Consider the following 25,879-nt stretch of genomic DNA (forward strand, 5'->3'; position numbering starts at 1 on the left):
CTCACAACCATGGGATTGAGTTCAAGAGCCAAGAGGTGATGTTACAGCTTTATAGGACCCTGGTCAGACCCCACTTGGAGTACTAAGTTCTGGTCACCGCACTACAGGAAGGTTGTGGAAACTAGAAAGGGTGCAGAGGAGATTTACAAGGATGTTGCCTGGATTGGGGAGCATGCCTTATGAGAACAGGTTGAGTGAACTTGGCCTTTTCTCCATGGAGCGATGGAGGAAGAGAGGTGCCCTGATAGAGGTGTATAAGATGATAAGAGGCATTGATCGTATGGATAGTCAGAGGCGTTTTTCCAGGGTTGAAATGGCTAACACGAGAGGGCACAGTTTTAAGGTGCTTGGAAATAGATACAGAGATATCAGGGGTAAGTTTTTATGCAGAGAGTGGTGAGTGCATGGAATGGGCTGCCAGTGATGGTGGTGGAGCCGGATACAATAGGATCTTTTAAGAGACTCCTGGATAGGTACATGGAGCTTAGAAAACTAGAGGGCTAAGGGTAACCCTAGGTAATTTCTAAAGTAAGTACATGTCTGGCACAGTTTTGTGGGCTGAAGGGCCTGTATAGTGCTTTAGGTTCTCTATGGAAATGATCAGGCAACGTTTCATGACAAAGGGTTCCGGCCTGAAACGTTGACTGAGGATGCTGCCTGACCTGCTGAGTTTCTCCAGCGTGTTGTGAGTGTTGCTTTGACCCCAGCATCTGCAGATTATTTTGTGTTTAGGTTTTCTATGTTTTGTGAAAAGTAAGAATTTCAGGTTGTATACTGTATACATCCTCTGATATTCAATTGAACTATTGAACTTGAATAATCATTCTCTTGAAGCTGTTGTGCAGAGTCAGCATTTTCTGGTTTTATTATACAGTACATTTTTGTATCTGCAGCATTTTCTTCCTACATCACCATTTAGTTTTAATTATTTCAAATCAAACAGTTTAGTTTTCAAGCAACATACATCAAAGTTGCTGGTGAACGCAGCAGGCCAGGCAGCATCTATAGGAAGAGGCGCAGTCGACGTTTCAGGCCGAGACCCTTCGTCAGGACTAACTGAAGGAAGAGGGTCTCGGCCTGAAACGTCGACTGCGCCTCTTCCTATAGATGCTGCCTGGCCTGCTGCGTTCACCAGCAACTTTGATGTATGTTGCTTGAATTTCCAGCATCTGCAGAATTCCTGTTGTTTGAGTTTAGTTTTCAAAGTTATTTTAAATCAATGTATTTTAAACTATCCCACTTTGTTCTTTTAAACTTACTCTCGAATCTGGAGTCAGATACAGGTCAGACCAGACAAGCATGGAATACTTCCTTTCCTGAAGGACATTAACAATTTAGACATGTTTCTATGACTACCTAATAATTGCTGTTTCCCATTACTAAAACTAGCTTTTTCTTAACCTCAACTACTTACCTTTACTTACTTTTAAATTCCCCAGTAACCAGGAGATGATTTGAACCAAGGATCCAGAATTCGAGATATGATTCCAATAATTTAACTTCCATACCAATTTATCCCCATATTACTCACCCCAAAGTAGAGTTACCTGTGAAATCTTCAAATCCTAGTCCAAAATTTGACACAAGATCCGGCTGACAATTCGCTACAAACCTGAGGGAATGTTAAACTATCCTTAAGATGAGACAATAGATAGAGGTTATCTCAGTTGGGCTCAAAATGATCCATACTATTTAAATCAAAGGATTTCTCCCCAATGTCCCAGCCAGTAATATTGGTTTAATCCACATTTAGAAGAGTTGTCTAGTTATGGGCACTCAAAGGTTGCCAATGACATCCTACATCCATGACTTCATTTCACATATAATTTATTGACAGCACCTTGGTAATTTGAGATCATGAAATGTGTCATTAGATAAATACAGTTTTATTCCTTCATGCTGATCCATTATTAGGTTTTGTTGATACCACTCATGAGATAATATGAAACATACCTGAGGGATTTATGAAATAGTAAAAAGTGTCCATTAAACCACCAGGTAAAAACTTTTTTTTAATTCATAAATTGACATTTTTAGAGCTTTTTAAAAAAAATTGTGCTCCTCCTAATGCAGGTATCTGGAGACCTGCGTGACATTTTGTTCAGATATAGGAGATAGAATTAGCAACAGACCTCACGTATAAATATTCCTCTGAATTAAAGTATACTGAAGCTGGCATAATTTGTTCAAATCTGTTTCATCAATAATAACTGAGGTAACCTGTAGATTTCCTCTTCATTGCTGATTCACATTAAGCCCACACAACAATTTCTAAAAGATTATGGCACTGATATGTTTAGGGATGCAGTTCTACTGCCTCCCTTGCCTGAAATGTCATTCTTTATAAAACAGCCTAAATAATATGTTAATTATTTGGTTTTCAAAAAAAAGATTGTTGACATCACATCTGTTCACATGACGTACTTGAATGCATAATAATAGATGGGAGCACAACTGAAGTAGGCAGATCAAATCATTACTGAAGTGACTGCTGGGGCTATTTAAGTTCTTGTACAAGAAAGGCAAAACAATTCAGAAAACAATAGTATTTTTATCTTTATTATAAAAGAATTTGAATTCAAGAGAAGAGACATCTTGCTCCAATTATATAGGACCTTGGTAATACTGTACCTATAATATTATTTACTAGTCTTGTCTATCCAACTAAAGAAGAATATATTTGAAATAGAAGAGTGCAATTAGTTTGCCATATGTGTGGGCCTATGTTCTGGTCAATTTAGAGAAGTCAAATTAATTGAAAAATGCCAAATACTTAAGGGTTTGACAGGGTTGATGTGGATTCAATTATTTCTTGTTCTAGAATAGAAGAAGACATTAGAAGAAATGTCTTCACCCAAAAAGTAGTGATCTTTGGAATTCTTTACCAAGAAGCTTGTGGAGAACCAGTCATGACCAGTATATTCAAGACAACAATCAATAGATTTTTAGATATTAAGAGATTCATTGACAAAGTGTTTGTGCAGGAAAGAAGCACTAAGATGAAAGATTAATCATGATCTTACTGAATGGCAAGAGGGTGTGAAGGTGAACAGCCTTTTCAAGCTTGATAATCGGGATAATCAAGGACATGACCCACTCAGCCAACACAATTTTCGTCCCTCTTCCCTCCGGGAGAAGGCTCAGGAGCTTGAAGACTCGTATGGCCAGATTTGTGAACAGCTTCTTTCCAACTGTGATAAGACTGCTGAACGGATCCTGACCCAGATCTGGGCCGTACCCTCCAAATATCCGGACCTGCCTCTCGGTTTTTTTTGCACTACCTCACTTTCCCTTTTCTATTTATGATTTATAATTTAAATTTTTAATATTTACTATCGATTTGTAATCCAGGGAGCGTGAAGCGCAGAATCAAATATTGCTGTGATGATTGTACGCTCTAGTATCAATTGTTCGGCGACAATAAAGTAAAGTAATATGTTCTTCGGCTTGGAAGTGCTATAAAAAGAAAATGTATCTGGCATAAGATTAAACTTTAAATTCTCATTTAATCACAAACTTTGTACAGAAATTTTTTCTGAATGGATAGTAGAATACCCAAAATTTAAAAAACTTTAAAACAAGTCTAAATTATAAATCATTTTTATAAAGATTTCCAGAGATAATGTAAAATTTTAACAATACGTTGCTGTAGCATCTCTTCATCAAGATGTTTTTTCCTTTTACTTCCAAAAATGTTTCATTTAAAACTATTCTTGAGAAATATTTTGTTTTTGTTATATTTGATACTGAAATTGATTTAAAAACTGCCACTATCGTTGCAGAATTTAACACAATTTTTTGTTTTAATCCACTTTTCATACAAAAATTGCTTACATGTTGAAAAGATGCTAATTTGAAAACAACTACTAAAGCTTTGATTAAAATATTTACAAAGTAGAACTGTACAATTTTTATGGTTTTCAGAAAAACACAGTGGAAAAGTTGAAAACATGAGGCCAACTCATTTTCAGTTTTCATTATGGTACCCTCTTGATCATGCACAATAGATTCTTCCTTTTGTACCACTTTCTTCCCTTGTATATTACATGAGTCTAACATCTTTAACTTTCTATTTTCCAAACCAGTTTTCCCTTCCTTCATCTGCTTCTGAACTCAGACTTGTTAGGATGCAATTCCATAAGCACAACTCCATTGTGCTGTTTCATCAGAGTAAGCAGTTCTCTGATGTATTTTGGTTCCATTGATCATTGAAGATATAATGGTCATTCCTAGCACTGTCCTCATCTCTGGGCATAGAATCCACAACTCAGTTCTTTTTATTTTCCCAGCCATGGAGGTGTAGACCCCAGGTGTAGCTCTGCTCTGGCTTTGGATTCTCTGATATTCAGTTAAGATTTAATAGTGGAATGCTAAACCAAAGGGAAAGGTTTTACAAGTACATAGCTATGAATGGCCCTTTTGCTTTCTCTTAAAACTGTAGCTCCCTGCAGTAAATAGACAGTGAAAAATATTGTTTAGAATAATGTAATCCATTCATATTCTCTAGTAATATTTGTCTAATTTAAAATAATGACAGGTAACAGACATGAATCAGTAATAATAAATTTGAAACACAAACAGGAGAAAATCTGCAGATACTGGGTGTGTATTACTATAATAAATTTGATTCTCATTCTGAAGATTATTATATTATTCACTGGATACTGAAGACCAAGATAGAGAGCTCAAAAACTCGGTAATCATGGCTAATAGAATGTTGTGATTGTAGCTGATACTACAAGTTCTAGTTCCTGCTTTCAATTATGCTACTGGGACCAGTGTCAGACTTCCTCACAGGAAGAGAAAAGAAACAAAACACATACGTTAGGTCAAAAGTCTCAAGTTGTTAATTCCTTTCTATCTGCACAACTGAGTGCTTGGGCTGCTTCCTAGTCTACTTCCTAGGGCTTAATATGGAGCAAGAAATTTAAAAAAAAATTGTATGCCAGGTCTGACAACATCCCACAACATGGAATACCAAAAAATGGAGGTCAGCAGAAAACATGCAATAGCATAGCATGTTTACTGAGAATGACAGTAGACTGAGGGTAGTGGTACAACCACCACCCTAATTTTAATAAAATACACCAGCAAGCACAGATCAACATGTCATATTTAACCAAGACAATGATAGTATCCCAGAGATGTACAGGATTTCAATGGAAAATGCCATTTTCAATCTTTAAAAAGGTTGATGGCATTTGACAAATATTGCGTTTCATGGGTTTTACAGGATATATAGCTCAAATTTATATATATATATATATATATATATATATAGCTCAAAGTTCTCATATTTAAGTACAATATGCAAGAATATCAAACCAAAGTTCATTTGTATATAATATAAATGTACAATAAGGAATTTATGTGGAGTTGTGAGGTAGAGATGATCTAATAAAACAGCACTTTCAGCTACAATATGCACATTGAGTGTAAATTTGGTTGCAACCAGTAAATCCTCTTTCAAGGAAAAACAAATGAAAAGTCATAATTTAAAATAAAAAACATTTTTGTAATGTATCTTCAAGACAGCTTTTCTGGACCAGCAACTTCTATTTATGTTGAGCCTTGAAAACCCAATCTACTCAACTAGAGAATTAGCAAACAAATTTCCACACTGAGCATAAATATCGGGATAAATGAACTAAACTTACAGCAAAAGCTTGGTTTCAACATTCACATTAAAAGAGAGAGAGGTAGAGGAGAGGATGTAATGAGAGTATCCCGGAGTATAGAATCATGGATGATGAATTATGGAAAGTAAACCATGGTGGAAGCATGGAAGTTGGAAATGCAAATCACCAGAATTGAAGGTGCAGAGATCTCAGACCACTGTGGAGCTGAAAATTATGTTTACAGAAAAATGTTGAGAACTCTGGGTTCAAAAACAGAATTAGATGCCAATTATGCAAATAAATATAGGGAGTTAGGCTGAAGTTAAAAAAGCATGACCTCTAGGGTTCTAATCTCTGGATTACTCACTTTGCCACACATTCGTGAGGGCAGGAATAGGACAGAGCAAATGAATGCATGGTTGAACAGCTGGTATAGGTAGGAGTAATTCAATTTTTTTTTGCTATTGGGATCTCTTCTGGGGCAGGAGAGGGACAGGTTGCATGTGAAGTAGATGGGGATCAATACCCTGGCAAGATATGCTAGAACTACTTGAGTAAGTTTGAACTGGTCTGGCAGGGAAGTGGGACCCAAAGTAGTACTGTAGCAGATGTGAAAGATGAAGCAAATAAAAAGGTTAGAGCGATCAAGGCCAGATAACGGCAGCACAGGCAGCAAGGAAGGTCTGACAGGTGTATTAAAAGCAAAAGGGTAATTAGGAATAGAGTAATGATCAGTGTGCTTATACAGACCACCCAGAGGAAACCCATATGTTCATAGGGAGGACGTACAAACTCCTCACATATGGGATCGGAATTGAACTCCGAACTCTGATGCCCCGAACTGCAATAGCATCACACTAATTGCTGTGGAGCTGTGGGAAATGGGTGAGGTTTTAAATGAAGACTTCTCATCTTCATTTATTGTGGAGGGCATGGAAGCTAGTGAGTTTAGTGATGCCTTGAAGAATATTGACAATATGAAGTTGGAGATGTTGGCAGTTTTGAATCACATAAAAAGAGGACAACTCCCCAGGGCCTGACTGGATGCAAATTAAATATGTAGCAAGCAAGAGAGTGCTGGGGTCCCAGCAGAGATTTTTGTAATTTCATTCTCCACTGGTGAGGTACCAGAAAATTGGAGAATGACTAATGTGCCGTTATTTAAGAAGGGCTATAAGGATAAGTCAGTAAGTTTCAGACCAGTAAGCCTTACAACAGTGGTGGATAAGACAGTGGAAGGGATTCCAAAGAACAAGATTTACATTAATTTAGAAAGGAAATGACTAATTAGGGATTGTCAATATGGCTTTGTTTATGGGAGCTCATGCCTCACAAATTTGATTTAAATGTTCTGAGAAGGTAGCTTAAAGGATTGATGAGGGTAGAGTGGTAAACGTTGTCTACATGAACTTCAGCAAGGTATTTGACAAAGTCCTGCATGTTACCCTAGTCCAGAAAGATAGAGTATAGGGATCCAGGGCAAACTGGATACAAAATAGGCTCAGTAGGAAGAGGCAGAAGGTGATAGTGCAGAATGCTTTTCAGATTAGAAACCTATGACCTGTGTTGTGCTGCCAGGATTGGTGCTGGATCCTTTATTGTTTGTCATGTATATTAATAATTTGGAAGAGAATATAGGAGACATGATTAGTAAGTTTACAGGTTGTCGAAGGTTACAATAGGATCTAGATCAACTGGGAAAGTAACAAGGGCGATAGAATTTATGCCGACAAGTGCAAAGAATTGCACTTTGGGAAAGTAAACCAGTTCAGACCATACACACAGTGAATACCAGGGCCATGGGGAGTGTTACTGAACAGCAAGACCTAGGTGTACAAGTTATATAGTTCCCTGAAAATGTTAACATAGGTATACTGAGTTGTGAAGGTGTATGATGTGCTTGTCTACATTGGCTGAGTATTGAAGTTCATACATATTCATAGAGTTGTACAAATGATTGGTTAGGCTGCCTTTGGAGTATTGTGTGCATTTCTGGATGTAATTTTGCTAAAGAGGGTGAATAGAAGATTCACAGGAACATTCCTTGAACTGGACAGCTTAAGTTATAACAGGCTGGGCCTGTTTTCTCTGGAGGGAAGCATGGTGAGAGACGACTTTACAGAGGTTCATAAAACGATGAGGGGCATGGATAGTCGAATCACAAAACATGGGAAAACCCAAGCAACACACACAAAATGCTGGAGTAACTCAGGTCCTGATGAAGGGTCTTAGCCTGAAACATTGACTGTTTACTTTTTCCCATAGATGCTGCCTGGCCTACTTAGTTCCTCCTGCATTTTGTGTGTGTTGCAGGGGCATAGATAAGGTTGATAGTCGCAATGGTGGTTGAGACAGGTACAATATCTAAGAGATATTTTAACAAGTACATGGACAGGAACTTTTTAAAAGAATGCAGACAAATGGGATTAACATAGATAGCCATCTTCAAGAGCATGGATGATTTGGGCCAAAGCCCTGTTTCTGTCCTGTATAACTATGCATTAAGAATGTTCATAAGTCCATAGCTGCATGGGATTTCTTTATAATAAGGAAACAACACTGCATGATTTGTCTCACCATTGTAATTAGTGTTGGATCATTTAAAAATTTGAGTAGTTGCACGATTTAAAGAAAATCTTTATGATTTATTACAATTGAAAAGCTACTCAGTTCAGGTGCAAGAAATACACTTGACCTTGTATTTTACTATCAGTAAGGCTGTTTGACAAAACAATGTTGCCTCATCCAACATTATTTCTCCCCAGATGTTCTAACTCATGTTAGATTATATCCCCATGACACCATTCTAGTACCTTACCATTCATATGAGCATGTTAATTGGTGAATTAGATTCAGCAACTGGATGCATGCAATCAAGAATAGGACCCTCGGAAACTTTTATCCTTCTGATGTAGTCCAGAACCTCTGAAGAATAATAGGGCCACTGTATACTTCTTTACATCCCAAACCATTGGATATTTTATATCCATCTCAGATCCAAGTGGTGAAAAAAAAAGAACAGTTAAAGTTACAACTCAAAAAGGACAATAAGCTTCCCAAAAGGGAGGTCCATCAAAAAAATGCCTAAAGTTATCAGATTTGTCTTTATATAATGACTTTGAACAAAAAAGTCTTAAGGAAACTTTAAAGCTTATATGATTTCCATGAGCACTAAATAGTCCAGGCCTACTGGTCGCAGGAGAGAAAAGTCTGACATTTCATAGATTTTTCACACCTTTCCATTTTCAAGAGACAAAAATACCTTTACAGACTGGTCCATTATATACTTAGCAGCTAACATTTGATTGTGCTTACATTACTATGAATTAGTGAAAATAATGCACAGGATACTGCAAACTGGGGTTTAATTCAAGTATCTGTAATCTAAATACTGTTAAGACCTGTGCTCGTTACAGTGGATCAGATTTAGGGAGAATATGGGAAAAGTTATGTTTATACAAAGACTGGCAAAACAGATAGTGTTAATCCTAGCATTGCATTTCTATGCAGATATTTTGGGGAAGATTTATCGCTGCCAATTTTCTGCCTTTATTTCCTGAAGGTGTTGACTCAGTTGGGAATAAAGTTCCTGCACCTTGCTCAACTAACTGAATTTTACGCACGAGCATAACATTAACCCAATATTAACTGGGAAGAAGGCCCTACTTTGTCTGATCCTGTCCAAAGCTGATATCGCCATATGGTCATTCCACCAGGAATCTCTGTGAAACAACAGGGGCAGGAACTAGAGCTCATTTCCTACCTCTCCAGTAATGTGAAAAGGTGACTGGTTGTTAGAGTCTGACTGATGCCTTTAAATGTTACTCTCAATTACAAGGATCAACTCTACTTGTTGCTCCATCTCCAGGAGTAGCCATACATAATCATAATCTCAGAAGCAGGGAAAGTAGTCAGAATAGATGAATCCCTCAACAGCTTCATGCATGAAACTCTGAATACAACTTCTCCATACCAGAAGCAGTCTTACAAACAGGTTCTTTGTATTTAGTGCCCAAAGATTGGGAATACAGGACTGAAGAGCAATCAAAAATTGTAGAGCATCCCCTTCAATTGATGTCTCAGTTGCAAACATATAGATCCTTGGATATTACATGTTTCATATACATTCTAACCTGTTTAACACAATCAGTGTGCTGCCTAACTAACCACAGAAATACTATTTTACACAAAACTACAGGTTTACCCTTCGATTTCTGATAGCTTTGCTCAGAATATCACTGTGGTGACTGGCTCAGTGTCAAAGGTCTAAAGTTAAATATACAAAAGGAGAGAATAAAAAAAGGCAGGACAACTTAATCCAGAATGTTATAGAAAACTGAGATATGTTCACAAGCAAGACTATTGAAGTGATGGCTAAAGCGCATTCAAGAGGCAAGTGAGTGAATAAGTGAATTCAATTGAATAAGTGAGAAAGGATTGAGATCTGTGATGATAATACACAGGGAGATTGAAATAATCCACTTGTAAGATAGCGTTTTTTCCTGTTCTTAATAATTCTTGTGTTAAAACGGTTTATGCCAATATTAGTCATAAAACTAAAAGTTTGACAAATGTATATTCATTGTGATTACATGAATGTTAAATGTTTTATCACATGCATTTTAATACTACATGGAAGGACCTAAAAAGAGCAAGCAAAACACAGCAAGATTCAATCCTAGTAGCATTAGTATTTGTCTAGAATGAAATTCTAAGGAGAAATTCAGTGATTTCATGCTCCCAGGGATTAGCTAAACTCACACATGCGTATATGAGAATTAATGTTGCAACTCCATCTTTATTGACCATCCACAGTGGTTTCAAACAAGCTTATTGGGAATATACTGTATGAACACCTAACTAAACCAATAGTACCCAACTATGAAAAGCCCATGGCACTTTTAAGTTTAGAGTTTTTTTTAATATGCACTAGACTAAAGGAATATTGATTTTCTCCTGGGGTGAAATATATAAAACATATATTACTGTGCCCTTTTACAGAACTTATAATGAGATATAGTCTATTATTGAATGTATGATATGGCTCCTTCTTCCATGTTAACCCTAGATCAGGTAAAACAGCCTCTCTCACAAGAATATCTAAGTGAGAGACGTATTACGGAAAGGATGAAAAAAGGCTATACTGCATTACCCAATATTCACAGCGTGTAGATTTTGTCATTTCCATAGTCTTACCCTTTTGATTCAGTCTGATCAGCATCAATGTATTCCAATTCATCACAAACAAGTAATGGTCTAGCACAGCTGGAGTTAGTATTCTCTAGTGGCATTGAATTATTGTTGCTGTTTGTCACAAGTGGGCTTGTATTGGTGATACTTGTAAGTGGAAGGTCAATATTGTTCAGAGCACCCTTTAGTTGTGGACCCCCTGACAATGGTGTTTTCACCTCCAGCTGTTGTTCCAAGTTGTTCAAAATGGTAGCTTCTGTTCTTCTTCTATTTTCACTTCCAGATGGTCGCAATAATATTGGCACATGACCTTTATAAATATTCCATGCAAGAAGTAGTATGAACATAATGATGAAAAGTACCAGGAAACCTTTCAGTGTTAATTCAGTTTGAAGGTTATCTTGTATCACAGGCAAGTTGCCCCTGCGAAGAGTATTGCCTGGTGAAGTTGGCACACTGGCTGATTTAGCACCAACATCTGTCTTATTTAGAATGGGATATTGACCCACTCTAGGTTTATATGTAGATGAGTAGAGAAAATAACTTGCTGAGACTTGTGAAAGTAGTTTACCAGCCACTGTTTCAACAGAGAGGCAGTCATACTGTCCTTCATCTTCTGCAGAAACATTAAATATTATTAAGCCAACACTGAAGTGGTGGTATCGTGAATCTGCTGCAGGAATTGCTCTTCTTTTGTGTAACCATTGCATTTGAGCCAAGTTAGATGCAGGATAACAATTCAAAACCAGGTTGTTTCCAGGAATAATTATCTGCTTTTCTGCTTTATAGATTTCTGAACAAGAGAATATTTGTGTTATTATAATTACTATCAGCAAAATAGTACTACTAAGAAATGCTAAAAACTACATATTGCCAAAAATTACTTAGACATGGATAGAAATTTGAACAAATGTAGTACAGTTAACATTTCATGCAACACATGATAAAATATGGATATCACAGGTCTTTGCAACATGGATCAATAGGTAATCATTTAGCAGCAGAAACTCATCTGATTCTATACTTCCTGGGCCAGAAGGTACAGAAACCATTGTCTCGTGATCTTGCTTGATTTTAGCCCCTCAAAATATTGTGAGTTGCCAGTCTTATTCCACATCCAAATAAATTTGAGATAACTTACTGACAGAACAATCTACAGTAATTTGCTACATTAGATTGCAAAAAATGAAGAAGCAAAATGGTGGTATACATGTAGTACTTTTTAAATATTCAGTCACAGGACATAAGTTTGCAGGCTGAGTCAGCATTTAATTGCCACTCTCTAGTTGTCCTTGAGAAGGAGGCAATGAGCTGCCTTCTTGAATTGTTTCATTTCTTGAGGTGTAAATATACACCAAAATGCTGTTCAAAGAGAGAATTGCAGGATTTTGACCTAGCAACTGTGAAGGAGCAGTAATATATAAGTCAAGATGCAGTGTGACTTAGAGGACGTAGAGGTGGTGTTATTCACTATAAAATCACTATATCTGAACTCTTAAGGAAACAACTCTGTGAGCTTGAGGGAAGGTGAGGTTGATGGGCAAGAAGATGAAAGAAAAACTGGAAGGAGAAAGAGAAAAAGTAGACAACTCAGACAACCCATTGCTCTACTCTCCCTACAGTCATGACTGTGTGGCTAGGCACAGGTCAAACGCTATCTATAAATTCACCATTGATACCACTGTTGTTGGCAGAATCTTAGATGGTGATGAGCAAAATAGATCAGCTGTCACAACAACCTTGTACTCAATGTCAGTAAGAGCAATGAATTCATTGTAGACTTTAGTAAGCAAAGTTGGGAGAACACAAACCAATCCTCATTGAGTGGCCAGTGTGGAAAGGGTGAGCAGTTTCAAGTTCCAGGGCATCAACATCTCAAAGGATCTCTCCTGGGCCCACCATTTTGATGCAAACACAATGAAGGCATATCAACAGCTATACTTCATAAGGAATTTGAAGAAATTTGATGTGTTACAAAAGACCCTAGCAAATGTTTACAGATGTAGATGTTCTGTCCATTCACCAACTGGTATGGAGGTGCCAATGCATAGGATTGTAAGAGGCTTCTGAGCATTGTAGGACCAGCCAGTTCCATCAAAGGCACAAGCCTCCCCACCACTGAGGATGTTTTCTAAAGGCAGGTGATTCAAGAATGCAGCATTCATTATTAATTGCTTCAAGACTTTGGCCTCAATATTTCCTTGTGCAATTGGATCTTTGATTTCGTCACTTGCAGACCCCAGTCAGTTCAGATTGACAGCAACATCTCCTCCATAATCTTCATCAGTACAGGTGCACCACGAGGCTGTGGGCTTAATCCCTGCTCTACTTGCTTTACACGTATGACCACAGGCCATATCAAAGGTGATGACGGATCAGTACATTGGAGGGAGATTAAAAATCTGGCTGAGTGGTGCCACAACAACAACTTCTTATTCAATGTCAGCAAGACCAAGGAGATGTTTATTGATTTCAGGAGGAGGAAATCAGAGGTCCATGAACCAGTCCTCATCAGAGGATCAGAGATGGACAGGGTCAGGAACTCTAACTTCCTTGGTGCTATTATTTCAGAGGTCTTGAAGATTTGGCATGACATCTAAAACTTTGACAAACTTCTACAGATGTATGGTGGAGAGTATATTGACTGACTGCATCACAACCTGGTATGGTTTGTCCTGTGTTTCTTGTGATATCTTTCTGGAGGAACATTGTATCATTTTTAAATGCATGTATTTCTAAATGACAATAAACGAGGACTGAGTGTCCTCATAATCTAAAAAAAATACCAATGCCCTTGAACGGAAAACCCTACAAAAAGCAGTAGATACAGCCCAGTCTATTATGGGTAAAGCCCTCCGCATCATTGAGCGCATCTACACAGAGCGTTGTCACAGCAACCATCATCAGGGACCCCACCCGCTAGGCCACGCTCTCTTTTCACTGCTGCCATCAGGAAGAAGGTAGAGGAGCCCCAGGACTTGCATCATTCAGGAACAGTTAGTACCCCCCCATCCATCAGGCTCTTGAACCAGAGGGGATAACCACTCATCTTCATTAACACATAGGCTGTTCCCACAACCTATGGGCTCACTTTCAAAGAGTCTTCATCTCATGTTCTCGAAATTTATTGCTTATTTATTTATTATTGTTATGTGGGCACATGGCCAAGTGGTTAAGGTATTGGACTAGCAACCTGAAGTGAGTTCGAGCCCCAGCCGAGGCAACGTGTTGTGTCCTTGAGCAAGGCACTTAACCACACATTGCTCTGCGACGACACTGGTGCCAAGCTGTATGGGTCCTAATGCCCTTCCCTTGGACAACATTGGAGTCGTGGAGAGTGGAGACTTGCAGCATGGGCATCTGCAGGTCTTCCATACAACCTTGCCCAGGCCTGCGCCCTGGAGAGTGAAGACTTTCCAGGCGCAGATCCATGGTCTCGCAAGACTAACGTTATATTGTTATATTTTTATTTTTCATAGATCAAGCCGGTAAAATTATTATTGTTGTTGTTAATACTTCTTTATTTTCTTTCTTTTGTATTTGCACACTTTATTGTCTTTTGCATACTGTCTGCCCTGTTGGTGCGGTCTTTCATTTATTCTGTTATGATTATTGGATTTAATGAATATGCCACAAGATTTGTATATGGTGACATATATGTACTTCGATAATAAACTACTTTGAACATCTGGGACATGTTATCTTCTCATTACTACCATCAGGGTGGAGGTATCAAAGCTTGAAGACTCAAACTCAATGTTTTAGGAACAGCTTTGCCCCCTCTGCCATCAGACTTCTGAATACTTTTTCTCTTTTGCACTGTATGTTTATTTTCACTGTAACGTATGCAGTAATAAGTTGTTATGCCTGTATTGTATTGCTGCACAAAACAATAAATTTCACAAGTTAAGTTATTAACAATAAATCTGATTCTGATGTAAGCAATATCTATGAAACAGATAATCATGAAACATACCCTGGTCAGGACATTTTGAAGGATATCCATCATCTATATTCTGAACTAAATTCCTAAGGGTGGTAAAAATAAATATTAAATTAGAGCACACAATAATGCATCAACAAATAATAATCATAGTAATTGATACAAAGTTCTGTAGCTGAACAGCCCTGACCTTATTAAAGACATTTAAATGCCAAATGATGAGAAATTAATTTAAAACTATGGCACAAAGATATTCATATTCTTGCATAGTTTACTCACTGTATATCAATATTTTTCTTTGAAATGTAAACACATTGGCCTGTCATTTTATCCCATCCACAGTAAGGGTCTCTAGAGAGTACACAGTCCCAACAGTTGATGTATTGTGTGCAAATAGCAACCGGCACTTGTACAACCAGTGATGGGGATCCAACATACAACTGACCCTAGGAGACAAATAAATGTTCTGAAACTGATACATTGATAAATGAAATTCCTATTCAAAGTAGAATACCACAAAAGCAGAAAGGTATTTGACTTTATGGTTGTTATACCCTTTCTGAAGAAAGCTGTAAGTTTTGTACTGGCTCTGCAGAAAGGAACAGCTGCATCTCTTCAATGATAAACATATCTCTCTCCAAACTAAGGGCTTTGTGCAGGTATCCTGTATCTATAAAAGAACACAGCTACATTAACATGCAGTGGTCATAAAAGTATATCCTCATGATTATAAATCCCTTGCTATGTTCTGGAAATTATTATAATACACTACAGGGTCATGCTTTTGCTGCAAAACTGAATTTGGTCTGATGAGTGATACTTCCATCCTTCTTTGCTATAAGGTAGGATGGAGTACCCAATTTAAGTAAAACTGCTGCAAAAATCTTAGCCCCCTATCTTTTTTTTTTAACCAATCACCAGCCATTGAGCTGGTCCCTTTTCTTTCAAAATCAGAAGCTAAAGATCAAGAAACAAGAACTGAAAATATCCAGTTAATTGGAAGTCTGCATTAAACATATGAATCTGCCCTGTCTTTACCAGACAGAGGATACAAATTGTAATTCAGTTCTCAACAAATTTGTTCAGAACTTATAATGTTGTGAAAGGAATTGATCATCTTTGTGTAGACAAACTATTTTAGCAAGAAAGTCAGGCTCCTATTCTCAAATTTTGTAAAGGTGTAAACTACATTCAACGCTAGAACACATTTTCCCAAATATCAGCAGACCTACAAAATAGAATGACCTCTCACGCCATGAACATGAATGTGTAAGTTCCTTCAAGTGAGAGACTGTTCCCTTCCTGGCTGAGAAGAAGATCACATAATAGAACAGGAAGGTATTGTATAATGCTTATCAGAGCTAAAGTTCTTTCCTGGACAAGTCTGATCACCTAAGGAAGAAGGTAAGGTACTCAATAGGCCAACTTTTTAATGAAATGCACTTTCAGTTCTCCATATACAGTACTGTGCAAGAGTCTGAGTCACATATATATAGCTAGGGTGCTCTGATCTGGGTCTCTATTGTGGACTGAGAATGGGAAGATGGCAGGGAAAGGGGAATCTTGGATGGGAAAAGGGGAAGGGCGGGGGGAGTGGGAAGCACCATCCAGGCATTCTGTAATGAACAATAAACCAATTGTTTGGAATCAAATGACCTTGCCTGGTGTCTCGTGGCTGGGTGTGTCTGCACCTGCGCCACCCCTCCTGCACTCCTTCTCTGCCACCTGTCCTACACCCCTCATGTGGTGCTCTACCCTCTCCATTCCCAATATCCTTTGCTGCCGTCAGATATACAAATTCACTCTTTGCTCCACATCGACAAATATAGTACTGTGCAGAAGTCTTAGGCAGCTTAGCTACGTACAATAAATTTGCCTAAGACTTTTGTACAGTACTGTAGGTTATATGGCTTCTGCTCAGCATTTCAACTCAGCATTCAACGCTGTTGTCCCACAGACCTTGGTGAGCAAACTCCTATTCCTCAGTCAAAATACACCACTGTGCAGCTGACCTAAGCAACAGACCTCAGACAGTCAGATGCACCTGCTTCGCACTGCCCATCATCCTCAACATAGGCGCCCTCCAGTACTGTGTGCTGAGCCCATTGCTGTACATTCTGCTCACACATGACTGCCTGGCCAGATATCTGAGTAATCACGTTCTGGAGTTTGCCAATCACATGAAAATGGTGGAACTCATCACCAACAACCATGAGATGGCCTACTGAGAGAAGGTGAAAGAGCTCAAGAACTGGTGGCAGGCAAATGACTTCCTCCTCAATGTCATCAAGACAATAGAGATGGATATCGACTTCAGGAGAACTTGCAGCACGCACACCCCTCTTTACATTGGTGACCCAGCAGTGGAAACTGCAAGCATTTTCAGACTGCTGGGATTGCATACCACGCACAACTTCTCATGGTCCCAGAACACGTTTCACACAATCAGGACAGCTCACCAATATCTCTGCGTTCTGAGGGGGCTGAAGGGAGCTGGACTATGCACATCTATATTAAAGTCAATCTACAGATGCACAGTAGAGAGCACCCTAACATGCTGCATCACTGCATGGTACAGAAACTCAGAATCAGAATCAGGTTTATTATCACTGGCATGTGACGTGAAATTTGTTAACTTAGTAGCAGCAGTTCAACGCAATACGTAATATAGAAGAGTAAATAAATAAATAAATCTATTCTGTATACGTATACTGAATAGATTAAAAATCATGCAAAAAACAGAAATACTATATATTTTTAAAAAGTGAGGTAGTGTTCACGGGTTCAATGTCCATTTAGGAATCGGATGGCAGAGGGGAAGAAGCTGTCTCTGAATCGCTGAGTGTGTGCCTTCAGGCTTCTGTACCTCCTACCTGATGGTAACAGTGAGAAAAGGGCATGCTCTGGGTGCTGGAGGTCCTTAATAATGGACGCTGCCTTTCTGCTCCTTAAAGATGTCCTGGGAACTTCGTAGGCTAGTACCCAAGATGGAGCTGACTAAATCTATAACCCTCTGCAGTTTCTTTCAGTCCTGTGCAGTAGCAGGATGCTGTCTATGGTACATCTATATAAGTTTTTAAGTGTATTTGTTGACATAACAAATCTCTTCAAGCTCCTCATAAAGTATAGCCGCTGTCTTGCCTTCTTTATAGCTGCATCAGTATGTTGGGAAATTGCACTCTGGTGGACAGGAAAGCTCTACAACAGCTGGTCAAAATTGACAAACACATGACCAGCACCAGCCTACCCACCATCAAGGATGTATATACAGAAATATGCCTGAAAAGGGCTAGTAACATCATAAAGGATCCCACCCACCTTGCTCATGGAATGTTTGTCCCACTCCCATCAGGATCACCAAAAAACAATTATTTTCCCCAAGCAGTAAAGCTGATCCACAACTCCATCCACTATCCCACCTCTCTACACCACAACCACCACTACTATATGGACGACAATGAAAACAGCTGGCTATCATGTCAAATATTATTCTCTCAGTGGAGTATAAAAGTGCACTTGTAGAGATAAATTCATCTTGTGATGTCATTACCCATACAATCTCATATGAAATTTGAACACATTCTTGCAATACAGCTTTTTAATACTTTTAAAAGAATTGCATTTCTCCAGTGCCTTTCAGATCACTAGCAGAACATCCCAAAGCATTCTGTAACCAATGTGTAGTCCATGTTGTAATGGACAAATTGCAGCATTCAATTTGTGCACTATAAATTATCACATAAAGCCATAAGATAGCATCAAAATAATCAGTTTTAGTAATGTTGTTCTACCTAAGCTGTATTTATTTTTTCGGTAGAAAAGGCATTGCAATGGTTCCTTAAATCTGAAACCAGATCACATAAGATTACAATTAAAGGATTTCATTAAAATCATTTTAAAAATTTGAGTGTCATGTTACAATTGCATGTTAGAAATACAGCCTTATGTCATGAAATGAGAATCATCTCTGTTCAGCTCCCAGAAATGTTCACTTGGGGATAAAACAGGATTCAAACTCATGTAGTCCTCAGTGTCACTTGGCTGTGTTTATACTGCAAATGATCATTTTAAAATAAAAAGGAGCAGGCTAAAAATAATTACATCTTGCAACCAAAAGACAGACAATGGAAGATGAATTTAAGTCCATACGAAGTTATCAAAGCTACCCACAGCATCAGTGATTCATCAGTAAAGTGACGAATGCATTTGATTTGGTTTACACAAGGGAAAATGCAGCATCAAAATGGTATTCTATGTGCAACCCATTCTAAACTGACTTAAGAAGGTAAATTGCTTAGTGCTAAATATACATGGCAAGCAATGAACTATAGTTACTTTCCAACATTTACTGTCTTATTTTGATTAGTGTATGCACAGCAAGCTGAAAAATGAATTGCCACCTAAATGTCAGGTATCTCAAGATGTGAACTCAAACAATACTGATTATTTATTTAATGAATCAATGCCTTGAAACCCAGTGTTAGTCATTTAGTCAATGCTATGCATAGTGCAGATCTCAGTATAATGCAAATTCTCTGAATAAACTAGTTTCAAATCTTCTGTAAGCCACATTCTTAGGAGGCTATTAAGCCATGATATACTAGTTTAAGCAGTTAATATGTAAAAGGGATTACTGACTGTACAGTATATGCACAGAAAATAATTTACCTGTTCCCAGAAAAATGACATCATATTCTTTTCGGTTGACAGTTGTAACTCTGTCCACAACTATCTGGGTGTACTTCACACCCTGCTTGATTAATTTGGGTTGGTTGTTGATGGGAGTCACTAAATCATCCATTAAAGGGTGATCTCTAACAAACTGGAGTGTTTTGTCTGGCAGATCCAGTGAAGTCTTAAAACCACTCTTTCGGATATTACTGTTGATACACTAAGGGGAAAACAGAGGAAATAAGTTGTCAATGTTATTTGAGGGTTCAAATGTTACAAACTCAAAATTTTTACAATAATATACAGTATGTGAACATTATTTGTAAATATGAGATGGAGCTGGAATTGTTGGATAAATTCATTTTTTTCAGCCATTCTTGTCTTCTTAATGAAAATGCTGGGTTGAACTGGAGGATGGTCTCTTGTGGGCAAGCAGAGGTTCTTGCAGGAAAGTGAGCAATGAATGTTGGCTTGCTACTTTCTTTGGAAATGGCAGAGCTAAACAGGAACCCCTGTACTTGCTCAAAAACCACACATCTGAACTGAAAGTTAAGCAGTACTATTTAGTGTTTGGGTGTGGAAAACATAGATGATATTCCCCATTCCTAACCACTGGAGCTTAAGACAAAATGGAAAGTACATTTTCTTTCAACTTGGAACATCCGATGATCAAACCTAAACTTTTGTGGACTGCAGGTTGTGGTACATGTATTGTTAAAGTAGACAGGAAAGCTGCTTCATTGGAATTCTTTATACAGTATATTAGAATTTTTGGGTAAGTCTGCTGAAAGGATCAACATACAGAATACAGTTTTATTTTACATATTAATTTTTTGGCTAAAATGCTCAGATCAAATTTAATAACACAAAATGCCAACATGTGGCTGTACAGAAAAACAATCTAAATAGTCAGCACGGATCATTGAAACCCTTCTGTCATTATTCAATATGTCAGACAAGCTATTATTTCAGAACGTTATAGAGGACTCTGTTTTTCAATCAAATATAGTTGATTTTAGCTGAATTAACGCAAAAGTAATCAAGTAAACTCTCACATTAGGGAGAGTAGTAAAGCATCAAGCTAAAGTTCTGATAGCTGTTCAGTGGTATACTGGAATGTGCCGCATGAGAATTTCCTTCAGGAAATGAAATCATCTGTAAAATTCTTTCTGACATGGATCAGTTCATATGTGCAAAGAGGAAACTTATGAGGGGAAAGAAGTGTTAAGGGACACAAATTAGTCTGTGGTCATTTGTGTTAAATGTGTGATAGAGGATCAGTTACAAATTGCACTCCCACATGACATTTACTGACTTCAATGGATCAGAACATGTGCTTTCAGTTTAATCCTTATGATCAAGGTAAATGTCTATCTCTAGGTCATGGAATTGTACACCACAGGCACACACTTTCTCTACCTTGTTCAAGCTGACTGTAATATCTATCTAAGCTAACCCCATTTGCCTGCATTAATCACACATTCTTACCAATCCAAGAATCTGTTCAAATGTTTTTTAAATGTTGTGTTTCTATCTGTCACTACCACCTCCTCGGAGGGTTTCTTCCAGAAAACCAGCAACCTCTGTGAGGAAAAAAAAACAACTCTCAGATCCCCTTTAAATTTCTCCCTTCCTACTTTAGACCTGTGCCCTCTAATTCTAGACTCCCCCGCCCTGGGAAAAAGACTATATATGCTAACCAGCTCCATCATCATTTATCAACCTTTAATAGTCATATCTCAGCCTCTTATGGTTGGTGAGCATAAAGCCAGCCTATCCAATATCTTCTTATAACTAAAGCACTCACTCCGGTGAATGTCTTCTGCACTCTCTCTATTGCTTCCTTCCTGTGATGTGGAAAACCAGAACTGTACACAATACTCCAAATGCAGTTTAATCAATGTTTTTTTTTTCACAGCTGCAACCCAACATCACAATTTTTACTCTCAATGCCCAGCCTATGAAGGCAATCATGCCAAAGGCCTTTTTCACTACCCTATCCACCTATGAAGTCACTTTCAATAAGCCATGGACTTGAATCCCAAAGTTCCATTGTAATCCAGTGCTCCTGAGGTCTCTGCCATTTACTCTATATCCAGCCACAATATGACTTCCTAAAGTGCATCTCCTGACGAAGGGTCTCGGCCTGAAACGTCGACTGTACCTCTTCCTAGAGATGCTGCCTGGCCTGCTGCGTTCACCAGCAACTTTGATTTGTGTTGTCTCCCATGCTTGTCTGGATTAAATTCCATTTGCTTCCACTCTGCCCCACTTTTCAGCTAATTTATGTCCTATTCTATCGTTTCTTTGCTAACTATGACTCAACTCACTGGGTTTGTACTGACTATAATTCCTATCTATACTAATCCCAATTGCCTGTATTAATTTTATGATCCTCTAAGCCTTGCTTATTCAATCGTTCTTCAAAGTTGCTATTGTTTCTACCTCCGCCTTATTCTAGATGCCAACTACTCTTTGTGTGGAATAATTACCCTTTAAATCTCCTTTAAACCTTCTCTCTCTCTCATCTTAAACCAATGTTCTATAATTTCAGATGTCCCTACCATGGTAAAAAGGCACAGGCTTTCTATCCTTATCTGTGCTTTTCATGATTTTATGTACTTCTGTCACAACAACTCTCAGCCTCTTTCAATCCAGGAAAAATTGACCCACCCTATTCAATCCCTCCTTATAACTCAAATCCTGCAATCCAAAAAACACAACACATCTTTTCTGCACCTTCTCTAGTTTAAACACATTCTAATGTAGTGTAACAACCAGAACCTCACACAATATAGTACTCCAGGTTCAGCATAGCTAATGTTTTGTATGACTGTAACATGACTTTTCAATTCCTGTCCTCACTGTGTGTGTTCTTTGCTGGTTTCACTTTCCAAGGTGCATCACATTGCACTTTGCCAAGTTAAATTCCCTTTCCTATTTGTCTGTTGTAACTTTAGACACCTTCTTTACTGACCACTACATGAATAACTTGGACATTATCCAAGTTATTAGTCATATACCCTACATTCTCATCCAAATTAAAAGATGTGATAGAGGACTCAGTATTGATCTTTGTGGCAAACTGGCCTTAGGCCACCAATCTAAAAAAAAAACCAACACTTCTGTCCTCTATTTCTCACCACCAGATCAATTTTGAATCCAGTTCACTAGCTCTCCCTGGATATCATATGTTTTAACCTTCTGGAGTAGCCTACTCATTGAGACAATGTCAAAGGCCTTGCTAAAGTCCATGCATACAACATCTCCTACTCCACCCTTATCAATCCTCTTGGTCATCTCTTCAAAAGAAATCTCAATCAAAGTTTGTGAGAGGTGGGGGGAGGGGAAGGAGGGCAAGCTAGCAGGTGAGGGGGGAAGGGGGAAGTGATAAGCTTGGAGGTGATAGGTGGGAAAGGTAAAGGGCTGAGAAAGAAGGAATCTGATAGGACAGGAGACTGGACCATAGAAGAAAGAAAAAGAGAAGGAGCACCATGGGGAGGTGATAGGCAGCTGAGGAGAAGAGAAGAGGGGAGCCAGAATGAAGAATGGAAAAGAGAGAAACGAGAGTGGAGAAGTTACTGGAAGCTAGAGAAATTAGTGTTCATGCCATCAGGTTGGAGGTGACCCAGACGGAATAAGAGGTGTGCTTCTCCAACCTAGGAGTGGCCTTGTCAGGGCAGCAGAGGAGGCCATAGACTGACATATTCAAATGGGAATGGGAAATAGAATTAAAATGGGTGGCCACCAGAAAATTCCATGTTTTGTGTGGATGGAATGAAGGTGCTTGATGAAGTGGTCCCCAGTCTATGTTGGGTCTCACTGATGTAGGGGAGGCTGCACTGGGATCACTGGAAGCAGTAGATGACCCTGACATACTTACAGATGACGTGGCACCTCACCTGGAAGGACTGCTTGCGACTGTGAATGGTGGTGTGGGAGAAGGTGTAGGAGCAGGGATAAATGCCTGGAGGGAGATCAAGGGGGAGGACAAGTGAACAAGGGAGACATGTAGAGAGCAGTCTCTGTGAAAGCAAAGGGGGAAGGGAAAGGTGTGTTGAGTAGTAGGATCCCATTGAAAATGGCGTAAGTTATGGAGAATGGTATGCTGGATGCGAAGTCTTGTGGGGTGGTAGGTAAGGACAAGGGGAGCTCTATCCCTGTTTTGGTGGTGGGAAGATGGAGTGATCGTGGATGTACAGGAAGTGGAGGAGAAGCCCTACCTCAAGGACCAATCTTACCTTACCAAGATATGGTCACTGTCCCCTAAAAGTTCATGTACAGATGCTTCTTTCACTTGTCTATCTTCATTCTTTATGATAACGTCTAATAGCAGGACTCTCGGTATACTGCTTCAAAATTTACACCTATCTAAGCCCCTTGCATTAAGGCAATACTGGGCAAATTAAAATCCTCCACTACTACAACTTGATTTACATCCATTTGAAATCTACCTACAAGTAGAACATAGGACAGTACAGTACAACACAGGCCCAGGCCTTTTAGCCTATGGTGTCTGTGCCCAATGTGCTATCAAATTAAACTCAGTTTTTTCTTTATGCACATGATCTCTATCCTTTCATTCCCTGTGTGTTCATGTGCTCATATTAAGGGCCTTCTTAAATGCCCTTAAATGTAAATATTTTATCTTTTGCACCCCGTCACATCGATGTTATTGCTCTGCTCATTGAGCTGCCAGTCCTGCCATGCCATCAAACATGTTTCCAAGATTGGAATAATATCATAATCCTTTGTTTGATCCATGCTTCCAACTCGTCCATCTTATTTGAACAACGAACAAAGTGGATGAGCTTAGAGCGTGGATCAGTACTTGGAGTGATGATATTCTGGCCATTTCAGAGACTTGGATAGCTCAGGGGCAGGCATGGTTACTTTGAGGGCCAGGCTTTAGATGTTTCAGAAAGGAAGGGAGGAAAGCAGAAGAGGTGAGGGCGTAGCACGGCACTGCAGATTAGATATAGTGTCACAGCTGCAGAAAAGGAGGAAGTCCACTGAGTCTCTGTGGGTGGAAGTTAGGAATGTGGGGGGGGGGGTCAATAACTCTACTTGGTGTTTTTTTATAGACCACCCAATAGTAACAGGGACATTGAGGAGCAGATAGGAAGACAGATTCTGAAACAGTGCAATAATAACAGGGTTGGCATGATGGGAGATTTTAGTTTCCCCAATATTGATTGGCATCTCCCTAGGGCAAGGGGTTTAAATGGGGTGGAGTTTGTTAGGTGTGTTCGGGAAGGTTTCCTGACACAATATGTAGATAAGCCTACAAGAGGAGAGGCTGATCTGATATTGGGAAATGAACCTGGTCAGGTGTCAGATCTCTCACTGGGAGAGCGTTTTGGAGATGGTGATCACAATTCTATCTCCTTCACCATAGCATTGGAGAGGGATAGGAAAAGACAAGTTAAGTGTTTAATTGGAGTAAGGGGAAATATGAAGCTATCAGGCAGGAACTTGGAAGCACAAATTGGGAACAGATATTCTCAGGAAAATGTACGGCAGAAATGTGGCAAATGTTCAGGGGATATTTGCGTGGGGTTCTACATAGGTACATTCCAATAAGACAGAGAAAGGATGGTAGGGTACAGGAACCGTGGTGTACAAAAGGCTGTTGAAAATCTAGTCAAGAAGAAAAGCAAAGCTTACGAAAAGTTCAAAAAGCTAGGTAATGATAGAGATCTAGAAAATTATAAGGCTAGCAGGAAGGAGCTTAAGAATGAAATTAGGAGAGCCAGAAGGGGCCATGAGAAGGCCTTGGTGAGCAGGATTAAGGAAAACCCCAATGCATTCTACAAGTATGTGAAGAGCAAGAGGATAAGATGTGAGAGAATAGGACCAATCAAATTTGACAGTGGAAAAGTAAAATTTGACATGGAACCAGAGGAGACAGCAGAGGTACTTAATGCATACCTTGCTTCAGTATTCACTACAAAAAAGGATCTTGGCGATTGTAGAGATGACTTACAGTGGACTGAAAAGCTTGAGCATATAGACATTAAGAAAGAGGATGTGCCGGAGCTTTTGGAAAGCATGAAGTTGGATAAGTCTATTGCTGAGCCTCTGGCAATGAGCTTTGCATCATCAATGGGGACAGGAGGATTGGAGGTTTGCAGATGTTTTCCCCTTATTCAAGAAAAGGAGTAGAGATAGCCCAGGAAATTATAGACCAGTGAGTCTTACTTCAGTAGTTGGTAAGTTGATGGAAAAGATCCTGATAGGCAGGATTTATGAACATTTGGAGAGGCATAATATGATTAGGAATAGTTAGCATGGCTTTGTCAAAGGCAGGTTGTGCCTTATGAGCCTGATTGAATTTTTTGAGGATGTGACTAAACATATTGAAGAAGGTAGAACAGTAGATGTAGTGTATATGGATTTCAGCAAGGCTTTTGATAAGGTACCCATGCAAAGCTTACTGAGAAAGTAAGGAGGCATG

At 38.9% G+C, this 25,879-nt stretch overlaps 1 protein-coding gene across 3 annotated transcripts in view; it reads right to left on the reverse strand.

The window, feature by feature from the left end:
- Nucleotides 1-2,300: 2,300 nt before the first annotated feature.
- LOC134337583 (semaphorin-4E-like) overlaps nucleotides 2,301-25,879 on the reverse strand; it is a 76,556-nt gene continuing 52,977 nt past the window's right edge. For all 3 annotated transcript variants that reach the window (XM_063032729.1, XM_063032726.1, XM_063032728.1), the window contains 5 exons: nucleotides 19,420-19,642; nucleotides 15,306-15,421; nucleotides 15,031-15,197; nucleotides 14,785-14,837; nucleotides 2,301-11,601 (listed from right to left, as the gene is read on the reverse strand). In XM_063032729.1, the coding sequence (XP_062888799.1) occupies nucleotides 10,811-11,601; nucleotides 14,785-14,837; nucleotides 15,031-15,197; nucleotides 15,306-15,421; nucleotides 19,420-19,642 (1,350 nt within the window). In that variant the 3' untranslated portion in view covers nucleotides 2,301-10,810. The remainder of the gene's footprint in view (nucleotides 11,602-14,784; nucleotides 14,838-15,030; nucleotides 15,198-15,305; nucleotides 15,422-19,419; nucleotides 19,643-25,879) is intronic.

Source organism: Mobula hypostoma, chromosome 24 (genome assembly GCF_963921235.1).
Source record: "Mobula hypostoma chromosome 24, sMobHyp1.1, whole genome shotgun sequence".
Lineage (NCBI taxonomy): Eukaryota > Metazoa > Chordata > Chondrichthyes > Myliobatiformes > Myliobatidae > Mobula > Mobula hypostoma.